The following is a 25,418-nucleotide window of genomic DNA, read 5'->3' as shown; positions in this document are numbered from 1 at the left end:
CAATACAGCATAAACTAAAAAGGGATATCTATATAATGTGTAAGGATAACCTCCAGGATAACCTTTCAACTCTTGTTTGAAATCTCTCAGCCACTGAAAATTTATTTTGTCTTATTTCTTCCTTCCCCCTTTTGATCAAGAAGCCTTTTTCAATCCCATGATGCTGGGTCCCAGCTCATCCCCAGGAGTCAGGTCCCACGTTGTCAGCGAGGATTTAAATCCCTGGAAATCAAGTCCCGCATAGAGAGGAGGGCAGTGAGTTCACCTGCCAAGTTGGCTTAGCGAGAGAGTGGTTCTCTGGGGGCTACTTTTAGGCATAATCATAAGTAGGCTCAGCTTCTCCTTTGCAGTAATAAGCTTCATAGGGACGAGCCCCAAGATTAAGGGCTCAGCCTATTGAATTTGTTGTCCACTCTGCTTGCGAGAGTATCAGGAATTCCCTAGATGGGGAAGTTGGATATTTCTTCCTTTCTCCCTAGTCCCCCATGGGGACTTTGTGCAAATACTTTTTTATTCTTGCCCAAATTAAATTACTCTGGGATTTATTGGGGCATCACACTAACCTGTACAAACCAAAAAGATCTCACACCCTGTTCAAGATTCCATGTAATTATGGTGTTCAGGTAAACTGACCATACAAGTTAAATTAGATATGCACTACCCAAAATATAAATTTTGTACCAAATAATCATCTCTGCCTTTGGTCTTGCACAGAGGTTGAAGTTTGAAAATATGGGCCTATCAGCCTTTACCCAGTGTTCTGAGTTACCTTATTCCTTTCCAGATCAACTTCATTCATATTTCTACATGACATCTGATTACTTTTTCAGCTTTTTAAACAGTTGTTGAATGGGGTAATGCTGACTTCAGCCTCAGTGCTCTAACTCTAATTATCAGGTGTCACATAAGTACTCGAAGTTTCTGGGAATAACCAGGTCATATACGAATAGCTCAGTATCTCAGAATTTAGAAATGTCAATTACAACTCTTAAATATATGCAACCACCATAAGAGCCCACAACCTAGGAACTCTTACAATAGGTCCTAACCTGATAATTCATGTTCTCGACTTCAATTCTCTGAGTTTGTATACTGTAGTTAGTCCATGTGAGTGAGGTATGATAATATCTTTTTTTTTTCTGTCATTTCATTGGACACACTGTCTTTAAGATTCATTCACCTAGTTGCTTGCTTCACATCTTTCCTTCTTGCAGCCAGCCTCTCAGTAGTCCATTGTATATAAACACCACAATTCCCCCTTGCATCCTTAGGTCATCTCCATCCATTGCAAATCCTATCATAAGAACCAGTGTGCAAATGTCCATTCCTGTTCCCCCTCTCAGTTCCTCCAGGTGTATACCTAGCAAAAGGGTTGCAAGATCATATGGCAGCCCCACCCCTAGCCTCCTATGGAACTATCACACTACCCTCCAGAAGGGCTGCACCTCTCAGCTTCCCTACCAACAGTGAATTCTCTTTCTCCACATTTTCTCTAGCACTTGTTTCTTTTCGTTTTTAAACAATTTTATTCACACATCATGCAATCCAACCTAAGTAAATAGACATACCTTTGCCACCATAGTTTATATGACATTTATATAATATAATCATAAGGCACCTTCTTTGTTGTTCCTCCAGTCTGGGGTCTCTAACCAGTTCATCTTCCTGTTTCCACTTCAGGGTTCTCCTCTGATTGCCTTTTACATTAATTATAAGTTTATGGTTATACTGAGCAGAGAGGAATAGGGAAAAATGAGTCTAATGCCTCTTATCAAGACAGCAAGTTCTATAGCATTTATAAATAATTTGAGTCTACCTTCAAATAGTACTGTAATCTCACAATACATTTTTTTCTATAAAACATCAGTTGTAATGAAACTGATTGGGTTAAAACTAAGTAAATCAATATACAAGGTAAAAATAATATTGTCTGTATTTTAAAGCTTTAACTTTTGTGTGAGACACAAAGAAATATATTTCTTTTGTCCAAAATTTAAATTTTCTATAGCACACTATCTGATTTTCTCTGTCTAGTCAGTTAATTTAAATAACATAATTCAGCCTTATTTGACATAGAACCTGGAATAAGGAATAAAATCTTAATATTTTGTACAAGTTAATGTTATACCATAATGCATTTCAGGGTATTTGAGGTAGAAAATGAAGGAGTGTTTGCAAAGTCCCTTGAGGGACTAGGATAACTAGAACTATGGAACTTCCCCACGTGGGGAATTCCTGCCATTTTCTTAAGTAAGAGGGCCTCTCAGTTTAATAGACTAAGGCCTCAATATTGAAGCTTGCCCTTATAAAACTTAGTTCTGCAACAACAAACTGAATCTACTTAGGATTAGTGCCTAAGAGTTACCTCCAGAAAATCTCTGCTGTTGATCAAACTGGTCTCTTTCTAAGCCAAACTCTGACCTTCCCCCCTATGTGGGACATAATTTCCAGGGATATAGTTTTTTTAGTTTTTCTAGGCATGGTCCTGGCATCATCAACATAACTTGCCCTCGCATTGCAGGACATAACTGGCCCTTGCATTATGGGACATAAATTCCAAAGATAAGCCTGGCCCTGGCATCATGGATTAGTTGATGAAAAGAGGGAAAAAAGAAATAGAGTTTCTATAGGTAAGAGATTTCAAATCAAGTCTATGGGTCATTCTGGAGGTTACTCTTATGCAAGTTTCAGCCATATGTTACAAACTGCCACAGTATGGCAAACCCCAATCAGCAGTATTCCTGGGAACCCTGAAAGATATCTTGAGCATTATAAAATTTTGCTTATTGAGTTTCTTTTTCAGAGACTTAAGACCTCCAGATTGTTCTAAAGCCAGAGAAGTTCTGTAACCCAGAAATACTGGACTTTCCAAGAACAACAACTGGTTTCATCATTTCATTTCACAGCCTCCTAATAACAATGTCCCTTTCAGCTTTGAAGTGCTAAATGAATCATCACCCAATATCTCTCAAGAATGAGAAATAATGAATAAATGAGAGAGAGAAATTATAACTGAGAAAGTAGAATTTAAAGGATGATTTTGATTACTGAATCATTATATAGATATTTTTGCTTTCTGAGATATTGGAGTAGACAGAGGGGAATACCTGAAATCCCTAAACTATAATTCAGCTATCCTGATACCTGAAATGATTGTAAATGCCCTTATCTTGTGCCTTTGTGACTATAAGAGGTGTCACAAAATGGTTATCTGGTCATTTTCTTATAGGGCAAAGTCCCTAATGTTAATAAAGAATTTGAAGTCAGCCATTAACTTTTTCAGCCCCCAACATTTGTAAATCCTATCTGCTAGACTCTGCTAGGTCAAAAATAACTTTTCTCCCTTCCTTTAAGCTTACACCTTTAGTATTGAAATGATAGCTCTTCCTCCCTTCCTTTCAGCTTATGTTCTCCTATTGAAATGATAATGATAATACTGTGTCCTTTTCAGCTTAGAACTTAATATTTGAAATTGTAATGACCTTATCTCCCTTTGCTAAAATCCTTAAAAATCTTGAATCCTTTAAACTCATAGAGACAGATTTTGGGCCACTGGGCCATCTGCTCTCCTACCACATACCTAGTAATAAACTCTTTCTCTCTTTGAAAAACAATTAGCATTTTAATGTATATGAACTTTGTTTATAGAATTGTATTTTGCAGTCAAGAAGAGAAGTTTACCTTTAAAAAGACATAAAGTATATTTGGTTACATTTCCTTTTATCTATAGAGAAGATAAAAACACATGATGTCAAATCTAGTTTCAAGGTATGAAATTTTGACAATGGGTCAAAATGATGATTAGTCTTAAAACTATAACCTATATGTAGTTACATGTTAGAAATTAAATTTATTGTTGAGTATTTCAGTAACCTTTTCATTTAACTATCTGCAAACTGACTGTGGTAGTTAGGTTCAGGTGTCAACTTGGCCAAGTGAAGGTGCCTTGTTCTGTTGCTGTGGACATGAGCCAGTGGTATTTGAACCTCCTATGTTGCTCATTATATCTGCAGTTGGCTAGGAGGCATGCCTGCTGCAATGAATGATGTTTGATTTAATTGGCTGGTGCTTAAATGAGAGAGCTCAACGTAGGACAGCCCAAGCAGCTCAGCATACCTCATCACAGCACTCCCAGTTCAGCCCAGGCCTTTGGAGATGCAGAAAGAAATCACCCCGGGGAAAGTTGCTGGAACCCAGAGACCTGGAGAGAAGGCCAGCAGAGATCACCCTGTGCCTTCCCATTTAAGAAAGAACCTCAATTGAAAGTTAGCCACCTTTCCTCTGAAGAACTAACAAAATAAATTCCCTCTTATTAAAAGCCAATCTGTCTCTAGTGTGTTGCATTCCAGTAGCTAGCAAACTAGAACACTGACCTAATCTATGTGATTCATCAATATTTCCAAATGACCACTGTACTTCCTGGTTAGTACCAACAGATTACTGAAGCAGAAACTTGACTTCAAAAAAAAATGCTTACAATTTAACATTTTAGTGACAATTTTTAAATTTGTAAACTCAAAGATCACATTATTTAGCTCACCAACTACATAGACATTAATATTTTGGAATTTCAAGTCAGAATCTCTTTCTCCTTTTAAAATTAAGCAGCTTTTGCTTCCTCTTTCTCCGCCGGCGCTCCCGCCACCATCTAGCCCTCCTCTTCCCCCTTCTCCACCGGTGGCGCTCCCGCCACCATCCAGCCCTCCTCTTCCTCTTTCTCCACCGGCGCTCCCACCGCCATCTAGCCCTCCTCTTCCCCATTCTGCGCCGGCGCTCCCACCGCCATCTAGCCCTCCTCTTCCTCTTTCTCTGCCGGCGGTGCTCCCGCCATCATCCAGCCCTCCTCTTCCTCTTTCTCCGCCAGCGCTCCCGCCGCCATCTAGCCCTCCTCTTCCCCCTTCTCCGCCGGCGCTCCCACCGCCATTAGCGCTCCTCTTCCTCTTTCTCCGCCGGCAGTGCTCCTGCCGTCATCCAGCCCTCCTCTTCCTCTTTTTCCGCCAGCACTACCGCCGCCATCTAGCCCTCCTCTTCCTCTGTCTCCGCCTGCGGCGCTCCCGCCGCCATCTTGCCCTTCTCTTTCCCCTTCTGCTCCGGCGGCGCTCCATCCGCCATCTTATCCTTCCCTTTCTCCTCCTACTCCAGCGGCTCTCCAACCACCACCGTGCCCTCTTCCGCCTTCACCAGCTCCTCCGCCACCGTCCTCGACAGCCTTGCCACCCTTACCTTTCCTCCTCGAGAACAGCTACTAGGGGAGTAGGAATGATACAGAACAGCTCCCAGAGCCACGACAGAGATAAAAAAGACAGCGTACCCCATCCTGGAATGGCTGACTGTCTGGGAGAACCAGCTCCGGTGAGATCGCGGAGGGGCACGGGCTTTCCTGGGCAGGGCGGCAAGCAGCCAGAGTCCCTCCCTTCTTCCTTCCTGGGACAGAGGGCAGAATTGGGCAGGCGGTCCCCTCAAGCTGCGGCGGCTGGTGCCCCCACCACGCAAGGCCCCCGGGACCAACTGAGAGAATTGGATTGGAAATCCCCAGACCCCGGAGAACGGTGACCGGGGGGGTCCCTTCCAAACACGTGATTCCCTGGTCCGGCTGGGAACAGTGCACTCTCCTGGGCTGCGGCGGCTGGCGCCCTCCCGCCACGCTTGGCGCCCCGGGCCGACTAGGAAATTCGGATGGGCGCTGTCCCAGGCTGCGGCGGATGGCGACCCTCCCCGCGTACAGACCCCCGGCCTGGCTGGCACTCTTCCAAGCCGCTTCGGCTGGCGAACCTCCCACACGGCGAGAGTTTTCCAAAGTTAAAGGACCCACAGCACCTTTTACTGGTGGAACCTGCAGACAAACGTGTGCCACGAGTGCCACCTACTGGGCAGGATAAGAAAAACAGAACCCAGAGATTTCACAGAAAAATCTTTCAACCTGTTGGGTCTAACTCCCAGGGAAATCTGACTAAATGCCCAGACGCCAGCAGAAGATAACGGATCACGCTCAGAAAACTGAAAATATGGCCCAGTCAAAGGAACAAACCAATAGTTCAAATGAGATGCAGGAGCTGAGACAACTAATGCTGAATATATGAACAGAAACGGAAAACCTCTTCAAAAACGAAATCGATAAATTGAGGGAGGACATGAAGAAGACATGGGCTGAACAAAAAGAAGAAATAGAAAAACTGAAAAAACAAATCACACAACTTATGGAAGTGAAGAATAAAGTAGAAAAGAGGGAAAAAAACAATGGATACCTACAATGATAGATTTAAAGAGACAGAAGCTAGAATTAGTGATTTGGAGGATGGCACATCTGAATTCCAAAAAGAAACAGAAACTATCGGGAAAGGAATGGAAAAATTGGAACAGGGGATCAGGGAACTGAAGGACAATATGAAGCGCACAAATATACGTGTTGTGGGTGTCCCAGAAGGAGAAGAGAAGGGAAAAGGAGGAGAAAAACTAATGGAAAGAATTATCACTGAAAATTTCCCAACTCTTATGAAAGGCCTAAAATTACAGATCCAAGAAGTGCAGCGCACCCCAAAGAGATTAGAACCAAATAGGCGTTCTCCAAGACACTTACTAGTTAGAATGTCAGAGGTCAAAGAGAAAGAGAGGATCTTGAAAGCAGCAAGAGAAAAACAATCCATCACATACAAGGGAAACCCAATAAGACTATGTGTAGATTTCTCAGCAGAAACCATGGAAGCTAGAAGACAGTGGGATGATATATTTAAATTACTAAAAGAGAAAAACTGCCAACCAAGACTCCTATATCCAGCAAAACTGTCCTTCAAAAATGAGGGAGAAATTAAAACATTCTCAGATAAAAAGTCACTGAGAGAATTTGTGACCAAGAGACCAGCTCTGCAAGAAATACTAAAGGGAGCACTAGAGTCAGAACCGAAAAGACAGAAGAGAGAGGTATGGAGAAGAGTGTAGAAAGAAGGAAAGTCAGATATGATATATATAATACAAAAGGCAAAATGGTAGAGGAAAATATTATCCAAACAGTAATAACACTAAATGTCAATGGACTGAATTCCCCAATCAAAAGACATAGACTGGCAGAATGGATTAAAAAACAGGATCCTTCTATATGCTGTCTACAGGAAACACATCTTAGACCCAAAGATAAACATGGGTTGAAAGTGAAAGGTTGGGAAAAGATATTTCATGCAAATAACAACCAGAAAAGAGCAGGAGTGGCTATACTAATATCCAACAAGTTAGACTTCAAATGTAAAACAGTTAAAACAGACAAAGAAGGACACTATATACTAACAAAAGGAACAATTAAACAAGAAGACATAACAATCATAAATATTTACGCACCGAACCAGAATGCCCCAAAATACATGAGGAATACACTGCAAACACTGAAAAGGGAAATAGACACATATACCATAATAGTTGGAGACTTCAATTCCCCACTCTCATCAATGGACAGAACATCTAGACAGAGGATCAATAAAGAAATAGAGAATCTGAATGTTACTATAAATGAGCTAGACTTAACAGACATTTATAGGACATTACATCCCACAACAGCAGGATACACCTTTTTCTCAAGTGCTCATGGATCATTCTCAAAGATAGACCATATGCTGGGTCACAAAGCAAGTATTAACAAATTTTAAAAGATTGAAATCATACACAACACTTTCTCGTATCATAAAGGAATGAAGTTGGAAATCAATAATAGGCGGAGTGCCAGAAAATTCACAAATACGTGGAGGCTCAACAACCCACTCTTAAACAACGAGTGGGTCAAAGAAGAAATTGTAAGAGAAATTAGTAAATACCTCGAGGTGAATGAAAATGAAAACACAACATATCAAAACTTACGGGATGCAGCAAAGGCAGTGCTAAGAGGGAAATTTATTGCCCTAAATGCCTATATCAGAAAAGAAGAAAAGGCAAAAATGCAGGAATTAACTGTTCACTTGGAAGAACTGGAGAAAGAACAGCAAACCAATCCCAAAGCAAGCAAAAGGAAAGAAATAACAAAGATTAGAGCAGAAATAAATGAAATTGAAAACAATAGAGAAAATCAATAAGACCAGAAGTTGGTTCTATGAGAAAATCAATAAGATTGATGGGCCCTTAGCAAGATTGACAAAAAGAAGAAGAGAGAGGATGCAAATAAATAAGATCAGAAATGGAAGAGGAGACATAACTACTGACCTCACAGAAATAAAGGAGGTAATAACAGGATACTATGAACAACTTTACGCTAATAAATACAACAATTTAGATGAAATGGACGGGTTCCTGGAAAGACATGAACAACCAGCTTTGACTCAAGAAGAAATAGATGACCTCAACAAACCAATCACAAGTAAAGAAATTGAATCAGTCATTCAAAAGCTTCCTAAAAAGAAAAGTCCAGGACCAGACGGCTTCACATGTGAATTCTATCAAACATTCCAGAAAGAATTAGTACCAACTCTCCTCAAACTCTTCAAAAAAATCGAAGTGGAGGGAAAACTACCTAATTCATTCTATGAAGCCAACATCACCCTCATACCAAAACCAGGCAAAGATATTACAAAAATAGAAAACTACAGACCAATCTCTCTAATGAATATAGATGCAAAAATCCTCAATAAAATTCTAGCAAATCATATCCAACAACACATTAAAAGAATTATACATCATGACCAAGTAGGATTCATCCCAGGTATGCAAGGATGGTTCAACATAAGAAAATCAATTAATGTAATACACCATATCAACAAATCAAAGCAGAAAAATCACATGATCATCTCAATTGATGCAGAGAAGGCATTTGACAAGATTCAACATCCTTTCCTGTTGAAAACACTTAAAAGATAGGAATACAAGGGAACTTCCTTAAAATGATAGAGGGAATATATGAAAAACCCACAGCTAATATCATCCTCAATGGGGAAAAATTGAAAACTTTCCCCCTAAGATCAGGAACAAGACAAGGATGTCCACTATCACCACTATTATTCAACATTGTGTTGGAGGTTCTAGCCAGAGCAATTAGACAAGAAAAAGAAATACAAGGCATCAAAGTTGGAAAGGAAGAATTAAAACTATCACTGTTTGCAGACGATATGATACTATACGTCGAAAACCCGGAAAAATCCACAATAAAACTACTAGAGCTAATAAATGAGTACAGCAAGATAGCAGGTTACAAGATCAACATTCAAAAATCTGTAGCATTTTATACACTAGTAATGAACAAGCTGAGGGGGAAATCAAGAAACGAATCCCATTTACAATTGCAACTAAAAGAATAAAATACCTAGGAATAAATTTAACTAATAAGACAAAAAACCTATACAAAGAAAACTACAAAAAACTGTTAAAAGAAATCACAGAAGACCTAAATAGATGGAAGGGCATACCGTGTTCATGGATTGGAAGACTAAATATAGTTAAGATGTCAATCCTACCTAAATTGATTTACAGATTCAACGCAATACGAATCAAAATCCCAACAACTTATTTTTCAGAAATAGAAAAACCAATAAGCAAATTTATCTGGAAGGGCAGGGTGCCCCGAATTGCTAAAAACATCTTGAGGAAAAAAAACAAAGCTGGAGGTCTCGCGCTGCCTGACTTTAAGGCATATTATGAAGCCATAGTGGTCAAAACAGCATGGTAGTGGCATAAAGATAGATATATCGACCAATGGAATCGAATAGAGTGCTCAGATATAGACCCTCTCATCTATGGACATTTGATCTTTGATAAGGCAGTCAAGCCAACTCACCTGGGACAGAACAGTCTCTTCAGTAAATGGTGCCTAGAGAACTGGATATCCATATGCAAAAGAATGAAAGAAGACCCATATCTCACACCCTATACAAAAGTTAACTCAAAATGGATCAAAGATCTAAACATTAGGTCTAGGACCATAAAACAGTTAGAGGAAAATGTTGGGAGATATCTTATGAAACTTACAATTGGAGGCGGTTTTATGGACCTTCAACCTAAAGCAAGAGCACTGAAGAAGGAAATAAATAAATGGGAGCTCCTCAAAATTAAACACTTTTGTGCATCAAAGAACTTCATCAAGAAAGTAGAAAGACAGCCTACACAATGGGAGACAATATTTGGAAATGACATATCAGATAAAGGTCTAGTGTCCAGAATTTATAAAGAGATTGTTCAACTCAACAACAAAAAGACAGCCAACCCAATTACAAAATGGGAAAAAGACTTGAACAGACACCTACCAGAAGAGGAAATATGGATGGCCAAGAGGCACATGAAGAGATGCTCAATGTCCCTGGCCATTAGAGAAATGCAAATCAAAACCACAATGAGATATCATCTCACACCCACCAGAATGGCCATTATCAACAAAACAGAAAATGACAAGTGCTGGAGAGGATACGGAGAAAGAGGCACACTTATCCACTGTTGGTGGGAATGTCAAATGGTGCAACCACTGTGAAAGGCAGTTTGGCGGTTCCTCAAAAAGCTGAATATAGAATTGCCATATGACCCAGCAATACCATTGCTAGGTATCTACTCAAAGGACTTAAGGGCAAAGACACAAACGGACATTTGCACACCAATGTTTATAGCAGTGTTATTTACAATTGCAAAGAGATGGAAACAGCCAAAATGTCCATCAACAGAAGAGTGGCTAAACAAACTGTGATATATACATACGATGGAATATTATGCAGCTTTAAGACAGGATAAACTTATGAAGCATGTAATAACATGGATGGACCTAGAGAACATTATGCTGAGTGAGTCTAGCCAAAAACTAAAGGACAAATACTGTACGGTCCCACTGATGTGAACGGACATTCGAGAATAAACTTGGAATATGTCATTGGTAACAGAGTCCAGCAGGAGGTAGAAATAGGGTAAGATAATGGGTAATTGGAACTGAAGGTATACAGACTGTGCAATAGGACTAGATACAAAAACTCAAAAATGGACAGCACAATAATACCTAATTGTAAAGTAATCATGTTAAAACACTGAATGAAGCTGCATCTGAGCTATAGGTTTGTTTTTTTTTTTACTATTATTATTACTTTTATTTCTTTTCTCTATATTAACATTCTATATCTTTTTCTGTTGTGTTGCTAGTTCTTCTAAACCGATGCAAATGTACTAAGAAACGATGATCATGCATCTATGTGATGATGTTAAGAATTACTGATTGCATATGTAGAATGGTATGATTTCTAAATGTTGGGTTAATTTCTTTTTTTCCGTTAATTAATAAAAAAAAAAGTTAAGCAGCTTTTGTATCTTTTTCTATTTCTCTATTATTTGTATTTCCCTTATAATGATAAAAGAATATATTAAAAATAAAATTTAAGGTCAAATGTTCTGGGGTCTTATCAATCCTTTTTTTTTTAAAAATCAATTATACTATCTTTCAGTTAAAAAAAAAAAATTTCCTGTAGGGTAGGTCTAGTGGTAGTGCATTTCTTGAGTTTTTCTTTGCATGAGCAAATCACTTCATGAAAGATATTTTTACTGCTTGTAATATTCTGAGTTTAAAACATTTCCTTTCAGCACCTTAAGGATGCCACTCTGTGTATGCTCCCTTCCTCCCTAAGATGTCCATGTCTGTGGTTGCACTCAGTACAGCAGAAGCTTCAGATTCCTTCCATGATACCTTATGTTTATGGTGTGAACTAATTCAGGAGTATTACATTATTTTAAATAAAGAGGATTTTTCTAAACGACCGTTTCCCATTTGGCTTTGGTCCTCCCGACTTGACTTTGGGTCTTCTCCTTGATTTGCTTCCCAAAGAGTCCCAGCTGTATCTCCATGTTATTTTTCCTTCAATGCTTGTTAGTGCAGTGGTCGAGGCAGGAGGGGGAAGAGGGACATTCTCTTATATTCTTATTAAGTCTCAGTCTTAGGTCAGCGTGGGTCTCAGAGTGAGGTGTTTAGTGGTCTGGCTCCTCCTTCATATTTAATTCGGGTCCTAGCAGATATTCCTGCCTCTCCACCATTGTAGAGCTGTGGGTTTTTTGTTACTTTCCTGCTCTTCTCCTGTTGCAGTGGGTTTTCACAAGTGCTCTCAGGTAATAGTTTTTGATGCCCTGTAGATTAAGATTTTTGTTCATTAGGGGATATAAGTGAGATAGTCTAGGTAGAGTTTCAGTAGTGGCTATTGGTCCCTTTTTCTAGCTGCAGAGGGTTTCCACTGGGGTCCTTAATTTCCCCCTGCAGATTAAGACATTTTTTTCTTATAGGAGAAATAGAGAAGATGACTTGTGGCTGCTGTTTTCCTCTCTAGCCGGTACCACAGGGGAATGTTTTCTCAGAGTTCTTTCCACTCTTCCCTGTGAGCACCTTGTGGATTCCCTGGTAGAAAAGCTGGCCAATGGATACAAACCTCCCTAAGTCTGTGGTCACTATGGAATTCACATACTTAAGTAGCCTACACTCTGCCTTTAGCAATTTATTAAGGACTTCTAGCTGAATCTCCTTATCAGTTTATATGTCAGTCAGTGGCTTACACCCCAGGTAAAGAGGCTCAGATTCTGTTTCTCCCTGCAGGCACCTTTCTGTATCTAGATTTTGGGTTACTTGTTTGATCTGCAACTCCAATGGGTTTGTCTAATGGGTTTGTCCATTTAATTGACATTTTGACCAGCTTTTGTTGTTGAAACAGTGGGAGGATGTTCTTTCTACCTCTGTAGAAAGAGCTGAAACTGGGAGATTAAAAGTACTGTTCCATAACATTTTTCTTTTTTCTCTTTAACTTAGGAAGCAGAAACCGAATATGAAGAACAGATTAGTAAAATTATTGTGGAGACACAAGAACTTAAATGGCAAAAAGTGAGTATTTTTTTCTCAGATTAGCATTTTTAGCATTTATTTTTAAATATATTGGAATATTTATTGAGAAGTTAATTTTTTTATTTGCCTGAACATATTAAGGGGTAATACATTATTATTATTATTATTTTTATTAATTAAAAAATTAAACAAAACATTTAGAAATCATTCCATTCTACATATATAATCAGTAATTCTTAATATCATCACATAGTTGCATATTCATTTCTTAGTACATTTGCATCAATTTAGAAAAAGAAATAAAAAGACAACAGAAAAAGAAATAAAATGATAATAGAGAAAAAAAAACTATATGTACCATACCCCTTACCCCTCGCTTTCATTTACCACTATTTCAAACTGAATTTATTTTAACATTTGTTCCCCCTATTATTTATTTTTATTCCATATGTTCTACTCTTCTGTTGATATAGTAGCTAAAAGGAGCATCAGACATAAGGTTTTCACATTCACAGAGTCTCATTGTGAAAGCTATATCATTGTTCAATCATCATCAAGAAACATGGCTACTGGAACACAGCACTACATTTTCAGGCAATTCCCTCCAGCCTCTCCACTACATCTTGAACAACAAGGTGATATCTACTTAATGCGTAAGAATAACCTCCAGGATAACCTCTCGACTCTGTTTGGAATCTCTCAGCCATTGACACTTTGCCTCATTTTACTCTTCCCCCTTTTGGTCGAGAAGGTTCTCTCAGTCTCTTGATGTTAATTCTCAGCTCATTCTAGGGTTTTTCTCAGTCCTTTGATGCTGAGTCTCAGCTCATTCCAGGATCTTTGTCCCACGTTGCCAGGAAGGTCCACACCCCTGGGAGTCATGTCCCATGCAGAGATGGGAAGGGTGGTGAGACTGCTCATCATATTGGCTGGAGAGAAAGGCCACATCTGAGCAACAAAAGAGGCTCTCTTGGGGGTGACTCTTAGGCCTAAATTTTAAGTAGACTTGACCTATCTTTTGTGGGGTTAAGTTTCATGTGAACAAACCCCAAGACTGGGGGCTCAGCCTGTAGCTTTGGTTGTCCACACTGCTTGTGAGAATATCAAGAATTCAACTTGGGGAAGTTGAATTTCTCCCCACTCTCACCATTCCCCGAAGGGGGCTTGCAAATACTTTTCCAGTCACTGATCAAATCATTCTGGGATTCATCGGGAGATCACTCTGGACAAACCAACAAAATCTCATGTGCTACCTGAGATTCCAAGTACTTATGACATTCAATCAAACTATCTACATGAGTTATATTAGGAAATGCTTTAGTCAAAATCTAAATTTTGTAACAAATAAACATTTTTTGCTTTAGTCTCACAGGGTAATACATTATTTTAAACAAAGCCACAAAAAATTCCAACTAAAACTGTTAACAGTTGGGCTTCCAGAAAACCGAATATAATTTTTTTGTCCAGGTTTTTGGATCAAAATTCTGAGGATAACTCTAAAAACTATTATGAACCATTTCACATGTGAGAGCATATTATGTATTATGAAGGAGTGAAAATATTTTTTAATAAGTGAAACCCCAGAACTAACACCGTATTTTCTGGCTGTTGAAGTATACTGTAACCAAATATATTATTTTTAAAAAGTGTGCTTGCTTCGGCAGCACATATGCTAAAATTGGAATGATTCAGAGATTAGCATGGCCCCTGCACAAGGATGACATGCAAATTTGTAAAGCATTCCATGTTTTATAAAAAAAAAAAAAACTATAAAAAAAGTATCAGCTCTATTCTCTCTGTAGGCTTATCTGTATTGAAGTATTTATGAAAGTACTTCTCATACCTTTCCACCAAAGCTTAATTATGATGGTTTCTCTCCTCTCCATTTGGTAATATTGGAGCTGGAACTAGAAATTGAATGTAACGTAATAGAACCAGGATTCTAGTGACAGAGGATAGACAAACTAGAAATTATTACAATTTTGAGAACAAACAGATCCACAGGTTATATAAAATATGGGAGAACATCCAAGGTCTGATTATGAAGGACATATAATCCCTCATAAAATCATGTGTGTTAAGAGAAAGGACAGGTATATACTAAGTATAAACTTAAGTTCAAAACACATTCTAAAATATAAAGTCATATCTTGTTTTGGGGTAAAAAGAGTCAAAAGTATAAAGTTATTAGAATCCCTAAATATATCAGTAACTTTAATACAATACAATTAAAAATACCAAGAGGATTTTGGGGACACTTAAGCTGATGCAATGTTTTATATAAAAATCAGCATAAGGTGATGCGATGGTGGCTCAGTGGCAGAATTCTTACCTGGGTTCTATTCCCGGTGCCTGCCCGTGAAAAAAAAATGATAAAAATAAAATAAAATAAACATAGAGGAGCAGTTGGATAATTTTTTTTTTAAGAGGATGAAATAGCCACACTAGAATTGTGAAAAAAGATTCTTAAATAAACTATAATAATTAAAATAGGTTGGTACTGTATGTAATTGAATAGGTATTCAGTGGAACAGAATAGAGTCCAGAATTAGATCCAAGTAAGGTAATTTAGTGAATGATAAAGGTGGCATTTTACAGCAGTGGGGAAAAGTAGATTATTCAAGAAATGGTATTTAAACTGCAAAGTCTCCAATCTGAAGAAAATGCCAGATTCAAAACCTACCTTTACAAACTTATAGTAAAACAGGAACTTTCATACATTCTTGTTGGCAGTGTAAATTAGAAATGCCTTATTGAACTACCCAGAATATCACCAGGCAACTTGTTATAAAGCAAAACTATGTTTATTAGAACTCACTGTGGTAACTGGTAATTATTCCTTGACAGAATCTTGGTGTCTCAAAAGCGACAAGTCAGAAGTAGGATTTGTATGGGATGATGGAGTCTAGACTCAAATGGCTTAAGGCAGACATTTTAAGGCTGGGAATTCGGGAAGTTTTGTAACAGTTTAAGATTGGTATACATAGTAACATGAAAATCTTGAAGCTAGTCTTGAGAGTTAACTGTTTTTTGATAAATTGGCTGTTTGTCTCAGATAAATTTTTTTGCAGCATTCACCTGAAGTCAACAGTGATATAATTTATTGGTTTTGCTTTTTTCCTTTTTACAGTTTTATCTTTTCCTGAGCAAAAGTTTTCTGGAACAAAAACTGGCATCTTGATGCAAGTGGTCTCAGTTCTTAGTACTAACAGATCTATTATATTGTTGCAGATGGTTGCAGTTTTCAGTTCCCTTTGTAGTCAGTCTTCACCAGAGTTGGAGGATAGACTGTTATTACAGGAGGATGTGCTCAATCAAGAACTATACCACTTCATGAAGAGCCAGAATAGCATATTAGGTTGTTTCTGTAGATGGTTGTTTCAGTTGATATGTGTGTGTGTATGTTTCAGTTTTTCTGTTCTATTGTTGAATCATTGATTGTAGAGTGGCTGTGCAATGGGCCCTGGAAGTCACACATTGGAGCACAGCAACAACAACAAAAAGAAAACTAAGAAAAAAGATTATTATCAGACTTTGCAGTGCACTTCTAAGCCAGCAGCCAAGAATGCCCAAATTAAATCAAGAGAACAGATGCCATCCCCAAATCACAAATGAATTTCAGCCAGTTATTGGTTTCAGAGTGAGCACGAACAAAGAACAATATTAAGGACTTTGGAAATATCATGATTAAAATATAGTGCTTGCTGGTGTAAAATTCTAGATTGTTAATAAAGAGGAAAGAAAATATATAGGAAAATGAAAAACATAAGCATGTAAATTAAAGCATGACAATCTGTGGCAGTGATTTTCTAGATCAGGGGTCAGCAACCTTTTTCTATAAAGAGCCAGATAGTAAATATTTTCAACTTTGTGGGCCATTTGGTCTCTGTCATAGCCACTCAATTTTGCTGTTGTAGTATGAAAAACATACTTAAATGAGTAAGTGTGGGTGTTTTCCAATAAAATGAGCCCTGAAATTTGAATTTCATACAGTTTTCAGGCATCACAAAATATTCTTCTTTCAATTAAAAAAAAATTTCTAGCTAATTAAAAATGTAATATCCATTCTTAGCTCATGGACTTTATAAAAACAGGCAGTAGGCCAGACTTGGTCTGTGGGCCATAGCTTGCTTACTTCTGCTCTAGATAGGTACTAGTAGAAGCTGTCTACATAATGTAGTTGTCTTCTTGATCTTGGGTAGCTGTCTCCTTCTGAAGAGAATCTGCTTTTGAAGCTTTCTTAAGACTGCTTAATTTTAAATCTTCTGATGGAATGGCAGTTCAGGTATTGGTGAGTGAATCCTTGTGTCTGTTCAGCTAGGAGTCAGAGTCCAAGAATATGTTTCCTGGAGTTTAGCTACTTGCTAGTGGTCAAAAGTACCTGATAGGATCATTTCTAGTGTGATTTCAGGTGCTTTTTTCCTCTGGCATTATTTCCAGAGGACATTTTCTCCGGGTTTTAGGTCATGTAGGGGAAAACAATGATATCTGTTGGTGATAAGACTAAAAAGCATATTGCATGAGTCCCTTGAAGTAGTTTTCCAGATTTGTCTGAAGTAAGGAGGTGTCCAAAATCAAAGGAGAAATATCCAGAATCATAGGACAATCTTGAACAAGTTTCTACAGTGAAAGCTAATGAGTATAGGCATGTGTAGACTTTGTAGTCTTGAGAATTGAGTTAACCTTTACGGCTATGGAAGCTCAAGACTGTCAATCTACTATGCCATTGGCTTTCTTTACTTTTCCTCAAGATTGAGGATGATTGGGGCAATGGCATTCCTAAGTAAATGACAGGGCTTTTCAAAGTTCTTTAATAACAGTTTCATTATAATAAGTGCCTCTGTCACTGGAATTCCTCAAATTGGGGGACATAAAATCAAATAACGTTTTTTTTGAATTTTCAGAACTATAGCTTTCTGGCAAGAGTAAGGTTCAGTCTATCTTTAGAAGAAGCAAACAATTATCAGAACACATTCAGAACCCATAGCAGGGGTCGATTTTAGGAAATCTACTTGGAGGTATTTGAAGGGACCCTGAGGGTTGGGTTTATAAGGATAACAATTTTACCAGGATTGTGCTGGTGGACAGATGAGACGAGAACCAGATGACATCCTTAGCAATCTTAATAAAATCTCCTCACCAATGCTAATTGAATTTATTATTCATTTTACCCTTGCTCTGATGGGTAATTTCATGTAAAATTTTTGTGAAGTTCCCTTGAGTTCCTCTGGTGCCACCAAGTGTTCATCCTGAAAGTGCCGGAGATTATCTCCTTATAATTTATAACCATATTTTCCCCATGCATTCTTTTTAGACTCTGGAGCCAATCATGGACATTTTAAAGTAGACTTTAAAAAATCTCTCCAAATACTTAACCTTATGGAGTATCCTAAGAGACAGGAGCTGAATGAAGGTATTCTAGTTTGCTAGCTACCAGAATGCAGTATACCAGAAATCGAATGGCTTTTTAAAAAGGGGAATTTAATAAGTTGCTAGTTAACAGTTCTAAGGCCGAGAGAATGTTCCAATCAGAACAAGTCAATAGAAATGTCCAATTAGAGGTATCCAGGGAAAGATACCTTGGTTCAAGAAGACAGATGAAGTTCAGGGTTTCTCTCTCAAGTGAGAAGGCACATGGTGAACACAGTCACAGTTGCTGTCTTGGCTGGAAGGGCACATGGTGAGCATGGCATCATTTGCTAGCTTTTTCTCCTGGCTTCCTATTTCGTGAAGCTCCCTAAGAGGTGTTTTCCTTCTTCATCTCCAAAGGTTGCTAGCTGTGGACTCTCTGCTTTGTGGTGCTGCAGCATTCTCTGCTCTCTCCAAATCTCTTCATTCTCCAAAATGTTTCCTCTTTTATAGGACTTCAGAAACTAATCAAGACTCACCCAAATGGATGGAGACATGCCTCCAGCTAATCCAGCTTAACAACAACTCTTGATTAAATCTCATCTCCGGGAGATGATCTAATTACAGTTTCAAATATACAGTGCTGAATAGGAATTAGAAGAAGTTGCTGCCTTTACAAAATGGGATTAGGATTAAAACATGGCTTTTTCTAGTGTACATATCATTTCAAACCAGCACAGAAGGCTACCTGTCTACCATAAAGGTCAGCTAGGACATTTCCTTCCTTTAGCCTTTATTTTATCCCTGTGAGTGTTTTCTTTATGATAGCGACCTCCCTAGGGAATATTTAAGCATATAAAACTGTTGACCATTTTAAATTGGACCTCTTATTGAAGTCAGAAATCCTCATCGTTTCTACAGTATTCCAAAATTATGAACCTAGTCCAAAGGCCTTCCTGCTATCAGTATATATATATATTAACTCTCTTATCTCTTGATAGTTGGCGAGCTCTGCTGAGTGTAGTAAGTTCTGTCATCTGGACTGATTTTTATTTCTGGTAAGGAGTCATATTTTAGGGATCACTTGAAATTGGTATTGTGTTTCTTGCCTAATCATTTCCCATTTTAATTTAAAAAAATGACCTATCAACAAACAAAATTAAATCTAGATTTTCTTGAGGTAGGGAGTTCTGATAAATCTGTTGAGGCATAGGCTTTGCTCAGAGAAAGGCTAGACTATCATGCATTTCCCTCTTTTTGGTAATGGAAATAGAGTAGCAGGCTTTAAAAATATTATAGCACTGATTGGAATGCATGGGGGATGTCTTAGTTTTCTAGGCTGCTATGACAAATATCACACAGTAGGTTGACTTAAAAAATGGTAATTTATTGACTCACAGTTTTGAGACTAGGATAAATCTTTGGGTTTCTTTGACTTGTATATTTATGTCCTTTATGAAGGTTGGGAAGTTTTCCCCCATTATATCCTCAACTACTCTTCCTAGCCCTTTACTCCTCTCTTCTTCTGGGACACCAATGATTCTTATATTTGTGTGCTTTGTTTTATCTATCATTTCCCTGAGATCCAATTCAATTTTTTCCATCTTTTTTGCCATTTGCTGTTTTGAGTCTTTGAAGTCTATTATTCTTTCCTTATGTCACTTATTCTTTCTTCTTTCTCTTCAAATCAGGTGTTGTGTGCCTCTAGTATGTTTTTTATTTAGTCAACAGAGTCTTGAATCTCTGTGATTTCCACTATTTTTCTATTTATTCTTTCAAATTCCTCTTTGTGCTGTTCTACTGTCTTGATCTCTATTTGCTATCTCTTGTCATTTGCTACCCCACTTATTTTATTAAGTAGAGTTGTATGAACATCTTTGATTAGTTGTTCCAATGTCTGTGTCTCCTCAAGTGTTTTAATTTGGTCGTTAGGCAGGGCTATATCTATCTGCATTGTGATATACTTAGTGATCTGCTGTCTTCGTCACATGTAGATATCTTGATTGATGTACTTTGGGAGTTGATTTCTTTCAGTAGTCTAAGGCCTTGTGTTTGCAGAATGGTTGTACAGCAGGGAGCAGGGCACGGGATGGAGCACTCAGTATGGTGGTTTGTTTCAGGGTGGCTATGGGCACAGGTTGGGGATGTTATGTTGGTGCTTGTGAATGTGGGCACCAGTAGCCAGGAAGGATGTAGTTGTGCAGGTGCACCAGTCTGGGGAACGTAACCCTGGTGTGCTCTGGTCTAAGGCACGGGGCCCTTTGTGCTCATGCATAGAGATGTGGCAGCAGGCCAGTGTTATGCTTTTGTGGATTGGGGGCAGATGTGACCTGGCTGTGCAGGTCGGCACTTTCTCAGAGCTGGGAAGTAAGGCTGAGGGCTACGTGCATTCGCAGTTCCAGGACTACTATAACATGCAGTTCCCAGAGCTGAATAACGTGATTGGGGGCCCACGCACATGCATGGCCCTGGGAGTGCCGTAATCGGATGCACTGAGCTCAGGGAGGGCGGGGTGAGGCTGTGCAACACTTTGGGTGGCGGGGGGTGGGGTAGCCTAGGTATGGAGGTTAGTGCCCACAACCTTTATGCGCTTGTAACAGCCTGCAGGGAACCAGGAGGGGGAGGTAGTGCTTGGGAGGGGTGTAGGAGACATGGGTTAGGCTGCACTTGGGGTGGAGGTGGGGGACAGGTACATGCACTGGGGGCTAGTGGGGTGGGGGCGCCTGGAGCACAGGGAATGGGAGTGGGTGATGGGGTTCAGATGTGTGGTTCAGGTGAGTCAGCAGTCACAGGGCTGCATCAGTTAGGGTAGCACACCCAAGGATTGCGGCCTGGCTTACTGCATAGTCCTGTGTACCCATCTGTGCACTCCTGTGGGCTCTGGCGCTCCACACCTCCACACCAGTCTCCAGCTTTCTGCCTCTCAGTTTCTCGGCCTCTGCAACCAGGACTGCCACATGTGGTGCAGAAGGCTCTCCCAGGTCAACCACACTCCCAAATTGCTGCCTCAGTCACCCTCCTGTCCCTTCTCTAACTTTTCCGTGGAGCAGGGCTAATCTCGAGCTGCTCTAATCGGCCATCTTCCCAGAAAACTTTTAAGTGTCTCATAGTATCCAGCCTTGGAAAGTATTGAATAGCTTTTAATTACCAAGAGTGATAGATTTATCCCTTTGGGATAAATCATGTCTTAAATAATGTACTTTTTTCTGACAAAATTCTAACTTTCATTGTGATTTTCATGTCTTTTCTGAGCAAATCAATAAATGGAGTCATTCATGTCCACAAATTGTATAATGTGGTATCACAGGGACATTTAAGTTCCTTAAGGTTCCTCAGTAGACGCTTGAGGCTACCTGTCTAGGTAAATTGTTGACTTTTACAAAGTAGTGTTGACTATCTTGATCTAAAGGGACACTGTAGAAAGTAGAACACATATTTAAAGTGTAAAATATTTAGCCTTAGGTGGCACTGAAGATAAAATACTTAGGCTCAGTACTACAGGTCAATGAGAGAATGACCATTTTCTTTATGGCCTATAGTCTTTAACAAATCTTGGTTTTCACCACTGGGCTTTTTGGCTGGGAAACCATTGTGTTTAAAGATTTGTATAAGGCATGGTTCATCCTATCTCTATTAGGCTTTTGAACTACTGGTTTTAAGTTCTTTAGCTTCTGGTTTTAGAGAATAGTGTGTAAACTTAGGTAGAGGTTTGGATGGGTTGATATGAACTTTGCTGCCATTATTAGTAAAACTATTTTGCCCATAAAGAGTGCCATATCATGGAGATGTTCAGTTTCATTTGATTTACATGTAAAGGTATCAGCAAGTCAATGTCCAAATTAGCTATGATATGACCATGAATAGGAAAGTTCTCAGGGGTCTTTCTTTCTTTTTTTTGTGTGTGTGCTGTATGGCAGGGGTTACGTTTCATTATTTTTCCATGTAAGCATCCCATTATTGCAGCACTATTTGTTGAATTTTTGTTTGCTTGGTTTGTTTTTGTTTATTTTTTTGCTTGTTTGTTTTTTGTGACATGCATGGGCCGGGAATCAAATTTGGGTTTCCTGTATGGCAGGTGAGAATTCTACCACTGAACTACCCTTGCACCCTCTCAGGGATCTTAAAAAGCAAACAAACCACAAAACATGAAGAGAGAATTAATTCTATTACACTGTAGATTCCTATCAAGTTAATAAGTGTGGCATCATGAAAGAGAAAATGATATTTCACAGTTAAGGAGCCAACAGTGACACAAGCTGAAAAAAAGGATAATATCTGTGGATTATTAGAGATACCTACAACTCATTGATTCTGAGGGAGAAGTCATGTGATGATGGCAGGGTTTATGGTATCAGGATTTTCTTTTAATATTTAGAAATATAGAGGCAAATAGTAAAACATTTGAAAATGTTTGCTACTTTTTTTAAACAATGAGAATTATCAGCTTTGATAAAAATAGAAGAAAAATTTAAAGTCATTTTGAAGCAAAAGAATAGAATAGAGCTTCCACCAAAAAAGGGGGAGGAAAGAAAGAAAAGAATGGACTCGTGGGTTTTTTTTCAAAAATGCCAGAAATGGCCTGTGCTAGTTTTAATGTTTTTAAAAATTATTGCGATGAATTTAAAGAATACATAGTGCCTTGGGAGCATTTTTGCTTAGAGAATAAAATTGGTTTCAGACATATCAGAAGCTTTAAGACTATAGTGTTCTTATATACTAAGACTGTTAATTTTAATAAATTTTAGTCAAAAGATATTTTCTTGAAGAAAGTTTTAGAGCAAGCCATATCCGGAGTTTAAAAATGAAAAAAGCAATGTGTTTTTATCATGAAGAAACAACTGAAACAAAATTATTCTATGCTAATTTCATCCCAGTTAAAAAAGCATGAAATTGGTTTAAAGTTTCATTTCAAGAGTGTAAAATAATATAATCAATAAATGTTTAACTTTTATATTTATGTTAATTTTATATCAGAATCCAGTTAAAATTTTAAACTGAAAGAATTGTTAGAATTTATGTTTTAACTTCTTCATAATTTTTAACATAGGAAACTCTTCAGAATCAAAAGGAAACATTAGCAAAGCAGCATAAAGAAGCAATGGCAGTTTTTAAAAAACAGGTAATTTCATAAGGATTGACACACACTACAGTTTTAAATTTTGTGTTTTCTTCCTTTCCCATGGATACATAAGATGCTCTAGTACTTACTGAAGACAAAAAAGGAGAAAAGGAAATATTGTCAGAAATGAGTAAAGTTATTTGGAATCAAGATTGATATTGAAGTTTGCAGGGTAGAAGAATGTGTTAGTTAAGGAGGGAAATAGGGAATACTTTTTTCTTGGAGATGCACATGTATTTATATCAGTTCTGAATAATTCAGTGGGATATGTATGTCCTTGTTCTCTCTCCCCACTGTCCCTTCTCTCTCTTTCATTAGATTATATGAGGACTTTCTCCATATTACCCAAATTTTAAGCTAAGATACAAATAGGGAGATGTAAAGGATGTAAAGAGCAGGGGGAGTGATTATCACACATTGAAGTTTCCATAAATAGCAACTCTTCGCAACCTAGTAGAAAAAATAGCAAGGAAAAAAATAAAAGAAAAAGTTGTTAAAGAGTGAATAATAACACTTTCAGTTATTTGAATTCTGTAGCTCTTTTTTACTGCCTCAAATTTTTCTTCAATCCCTAGGTAGAAAATAATAGTTAAAGAAAATGTGTTCATGGAAAATATTCTCTGGAAGTTTTTTCCCTATATTCATCCCACTATCAATCACTGTACTTCCTTTCTCTTTCCCTCTTCTTAATTCTCATCACTGTATGAGCATATGTGTTTAGAAAGAGATATGTATCTAAGGAAATAAACCTATATAAGTCAAATCATTAGTGGGTTCAGGTTATTTGTAATTCACATTTAAGTGTAAGTTTGTTTACACATATGATAAGCTTTCTTCTTTTTTACCTGAGATTCGGCCTAACCAAATTTATGGGAGTTTTAATTGAAGGATAAGGAAGCAGAAGCCAATTGTGTAGCATTAGTATTGTCTAGGAAGGAGCACGTCTGTTTCTTCATTATCACTTAGGGATTTGGGGCAAGATAAGAATACTCAGATATCTGGAGGACAGAAGAGAAAGTGCTCTTGGATTCTTTTTGTTTTTTTTTCAAGAAAGAATTCTTGAATGTAATTGAGAAGTATGGAAAAGGTGATGGGAGGGTTTCAAAGGACAATTTCAATTCTTGACAATTTTGCTCTGATAGTCTTGGGCTGCTTGGAATATTTCATTATTTTCTTTTGGCATGCTTACTTACTTTTTTTATACTGTCATTTATTTTTAGACTTCCACATTCATTTAAAAATTTCAGAACATAAATACTATAAATGATACTGATTTCATAAAATTGTTCCTTCAGAAAATGATAAATGTTTTTATTTAGGAATAGATGACAAAATATTCAGACATTTAAGATAATAAAACTTCTTGAAGGGGAAACTGAACTTTAAAGGGTGATATGATATACATATGTATATATATATTTTTTTTGCATGGGCAGGCACCAGGAACCGAACCCAGGTCTCCAGCATGGCAGGCAAGAACTCTGCCTTCTGAGTCACCATGGCCCACTCAGGATGATTGATATTTTGAATCAGCTTGATTAAAAGTGTTAATTTACTTTATATAATTGTAGTATCTTTTATATCTTTATTTACTTTCTAAACGTAAAAGTAGCATATTCACATTATATTAAGTTCAAATGATATAGGCACATAAAAAATTATTATAATCTCTCTGACCAGCATATGCCACAGTTAACAGTTTACTTACCTGTATTTTAATTATCAGTTGCAAATGAAGATGTGTGCCTTGGAAGAAGAAAAGGTATTTATTAATTTTTAAAAATAATTGAAAGCATAATTAAGTGCATTTAATTATCAATTGTTCACTACAATGGAAAGGAACTTTAATTATAAACTAATGGAGAATATTAATCACTTAGAATCTTAGTAACAGAAGAGACCCAAGGGAATCATATTACCTGACCTCTGCCTTTTCCTGTTGAGAATACTGATGCCTAGTAAGATTAAATGACTGCCAAATATCCCACATTGAAGTAGATACGATGGGACTTGAACCCAGACTTCTTTAGCTCCCAAATTAGTGTTCTTTCTGCTCTACTACAATGTTTCTGTTAACTATAATATACATTTGTGCTTTTCAGTGTAATTACTTCTTTAAAAAACATTAAAATACTTTCTTCTGGCTGCATGTTAGCTGACAAATAGGACACAACTCTGAACAAACCTTGA

The 25,418-nt window shown here is 37.9% G+C and overlaps 1 protein-coding gene, 1 long non-coding RNA gene and 1 other non-coding gene across 10 annotated transcripts in view; 2 read left to right on the top strand and 1 right to left on the bottom strand.

Moving 5' to 3' along the window:
• Positions 1–25,418, top strand: part of CCDC73 (coiled-coil domain containing 73) — a 280,686-nt gene that overhangs the window by 119,029 nt on the left and 136,239 nt on the right. For 7 of the 8 annotated variants that reach the window (XM_077114323.1, XM_077114321.1, XM_077114322.1 and 4 more), the window contains 3 exons: positions 12,728–12,799; positions 23,157–23,228; positions 24,955–24,990. In XM_077114323.1, coding sequence (XP_076970438.1) covers positions 12,728–12,799; positions 23,157–23,228; positions 24,955–24,990 — 180 coding nt within the window. The remainder of the gene's footprint in view (positions 1–12,727; positions 12,800–23,156; positions 23,229–24,954; positions 24,991–25,418) is intronic. The other variant, XM_077114324.1, reaches the window with a different exon arrangement.
• The window catches only part of LOC143644836 (uncharacterized), a 30,252-nt gene continuing 16,358 nt past the window's right edge, over positions 11,525–25,418 (bottom strand). Inside the window, exons 3-5 of the long non-coding RNA XR_013156898.1 lie at positions 24,937–24,974; positions 14,604–14,667; positions 11,525–12,057 (exon numbers count right to left, since the gene is read on the bottom strand). This is a non-coding gene — a long non-coding RNA (uncharacterized LOC143644836). The remainder of the gene's footprint in view (positions 12,058–14,603; positions 14,668–24,936; positions 24,975–25,418) is intronic.
• On the top strand, positions 14,409–14,512 carry LOC143645347 (U6 spliceosomal RNA). Its single transcript, XR_013157069.1, has one exon. It is a non-coding gene; the product is annotated as a U6 spliceosomal RNA (small nuclear RNA).

This window comes from Tamandua tetradactyla, chromosome 8 (assembly GCF_023851605.1).
Source record: "Tamandua tetradactyla isolate mTamTet1 chromosome 8, mTamTet1.pri, whole genome shotgun sequence".
Lineage (NCBI taxonomy): Eukaryota > Metazoa > Chordata > Mammalia > Pilosa > Myrmecophagidae > Tamandua > Tamandua tetradactyla.
Note: the sequence above shows the minus strand (reverse complement) of the source record. Positions and strands in the feature narration are given on the sequence as shown.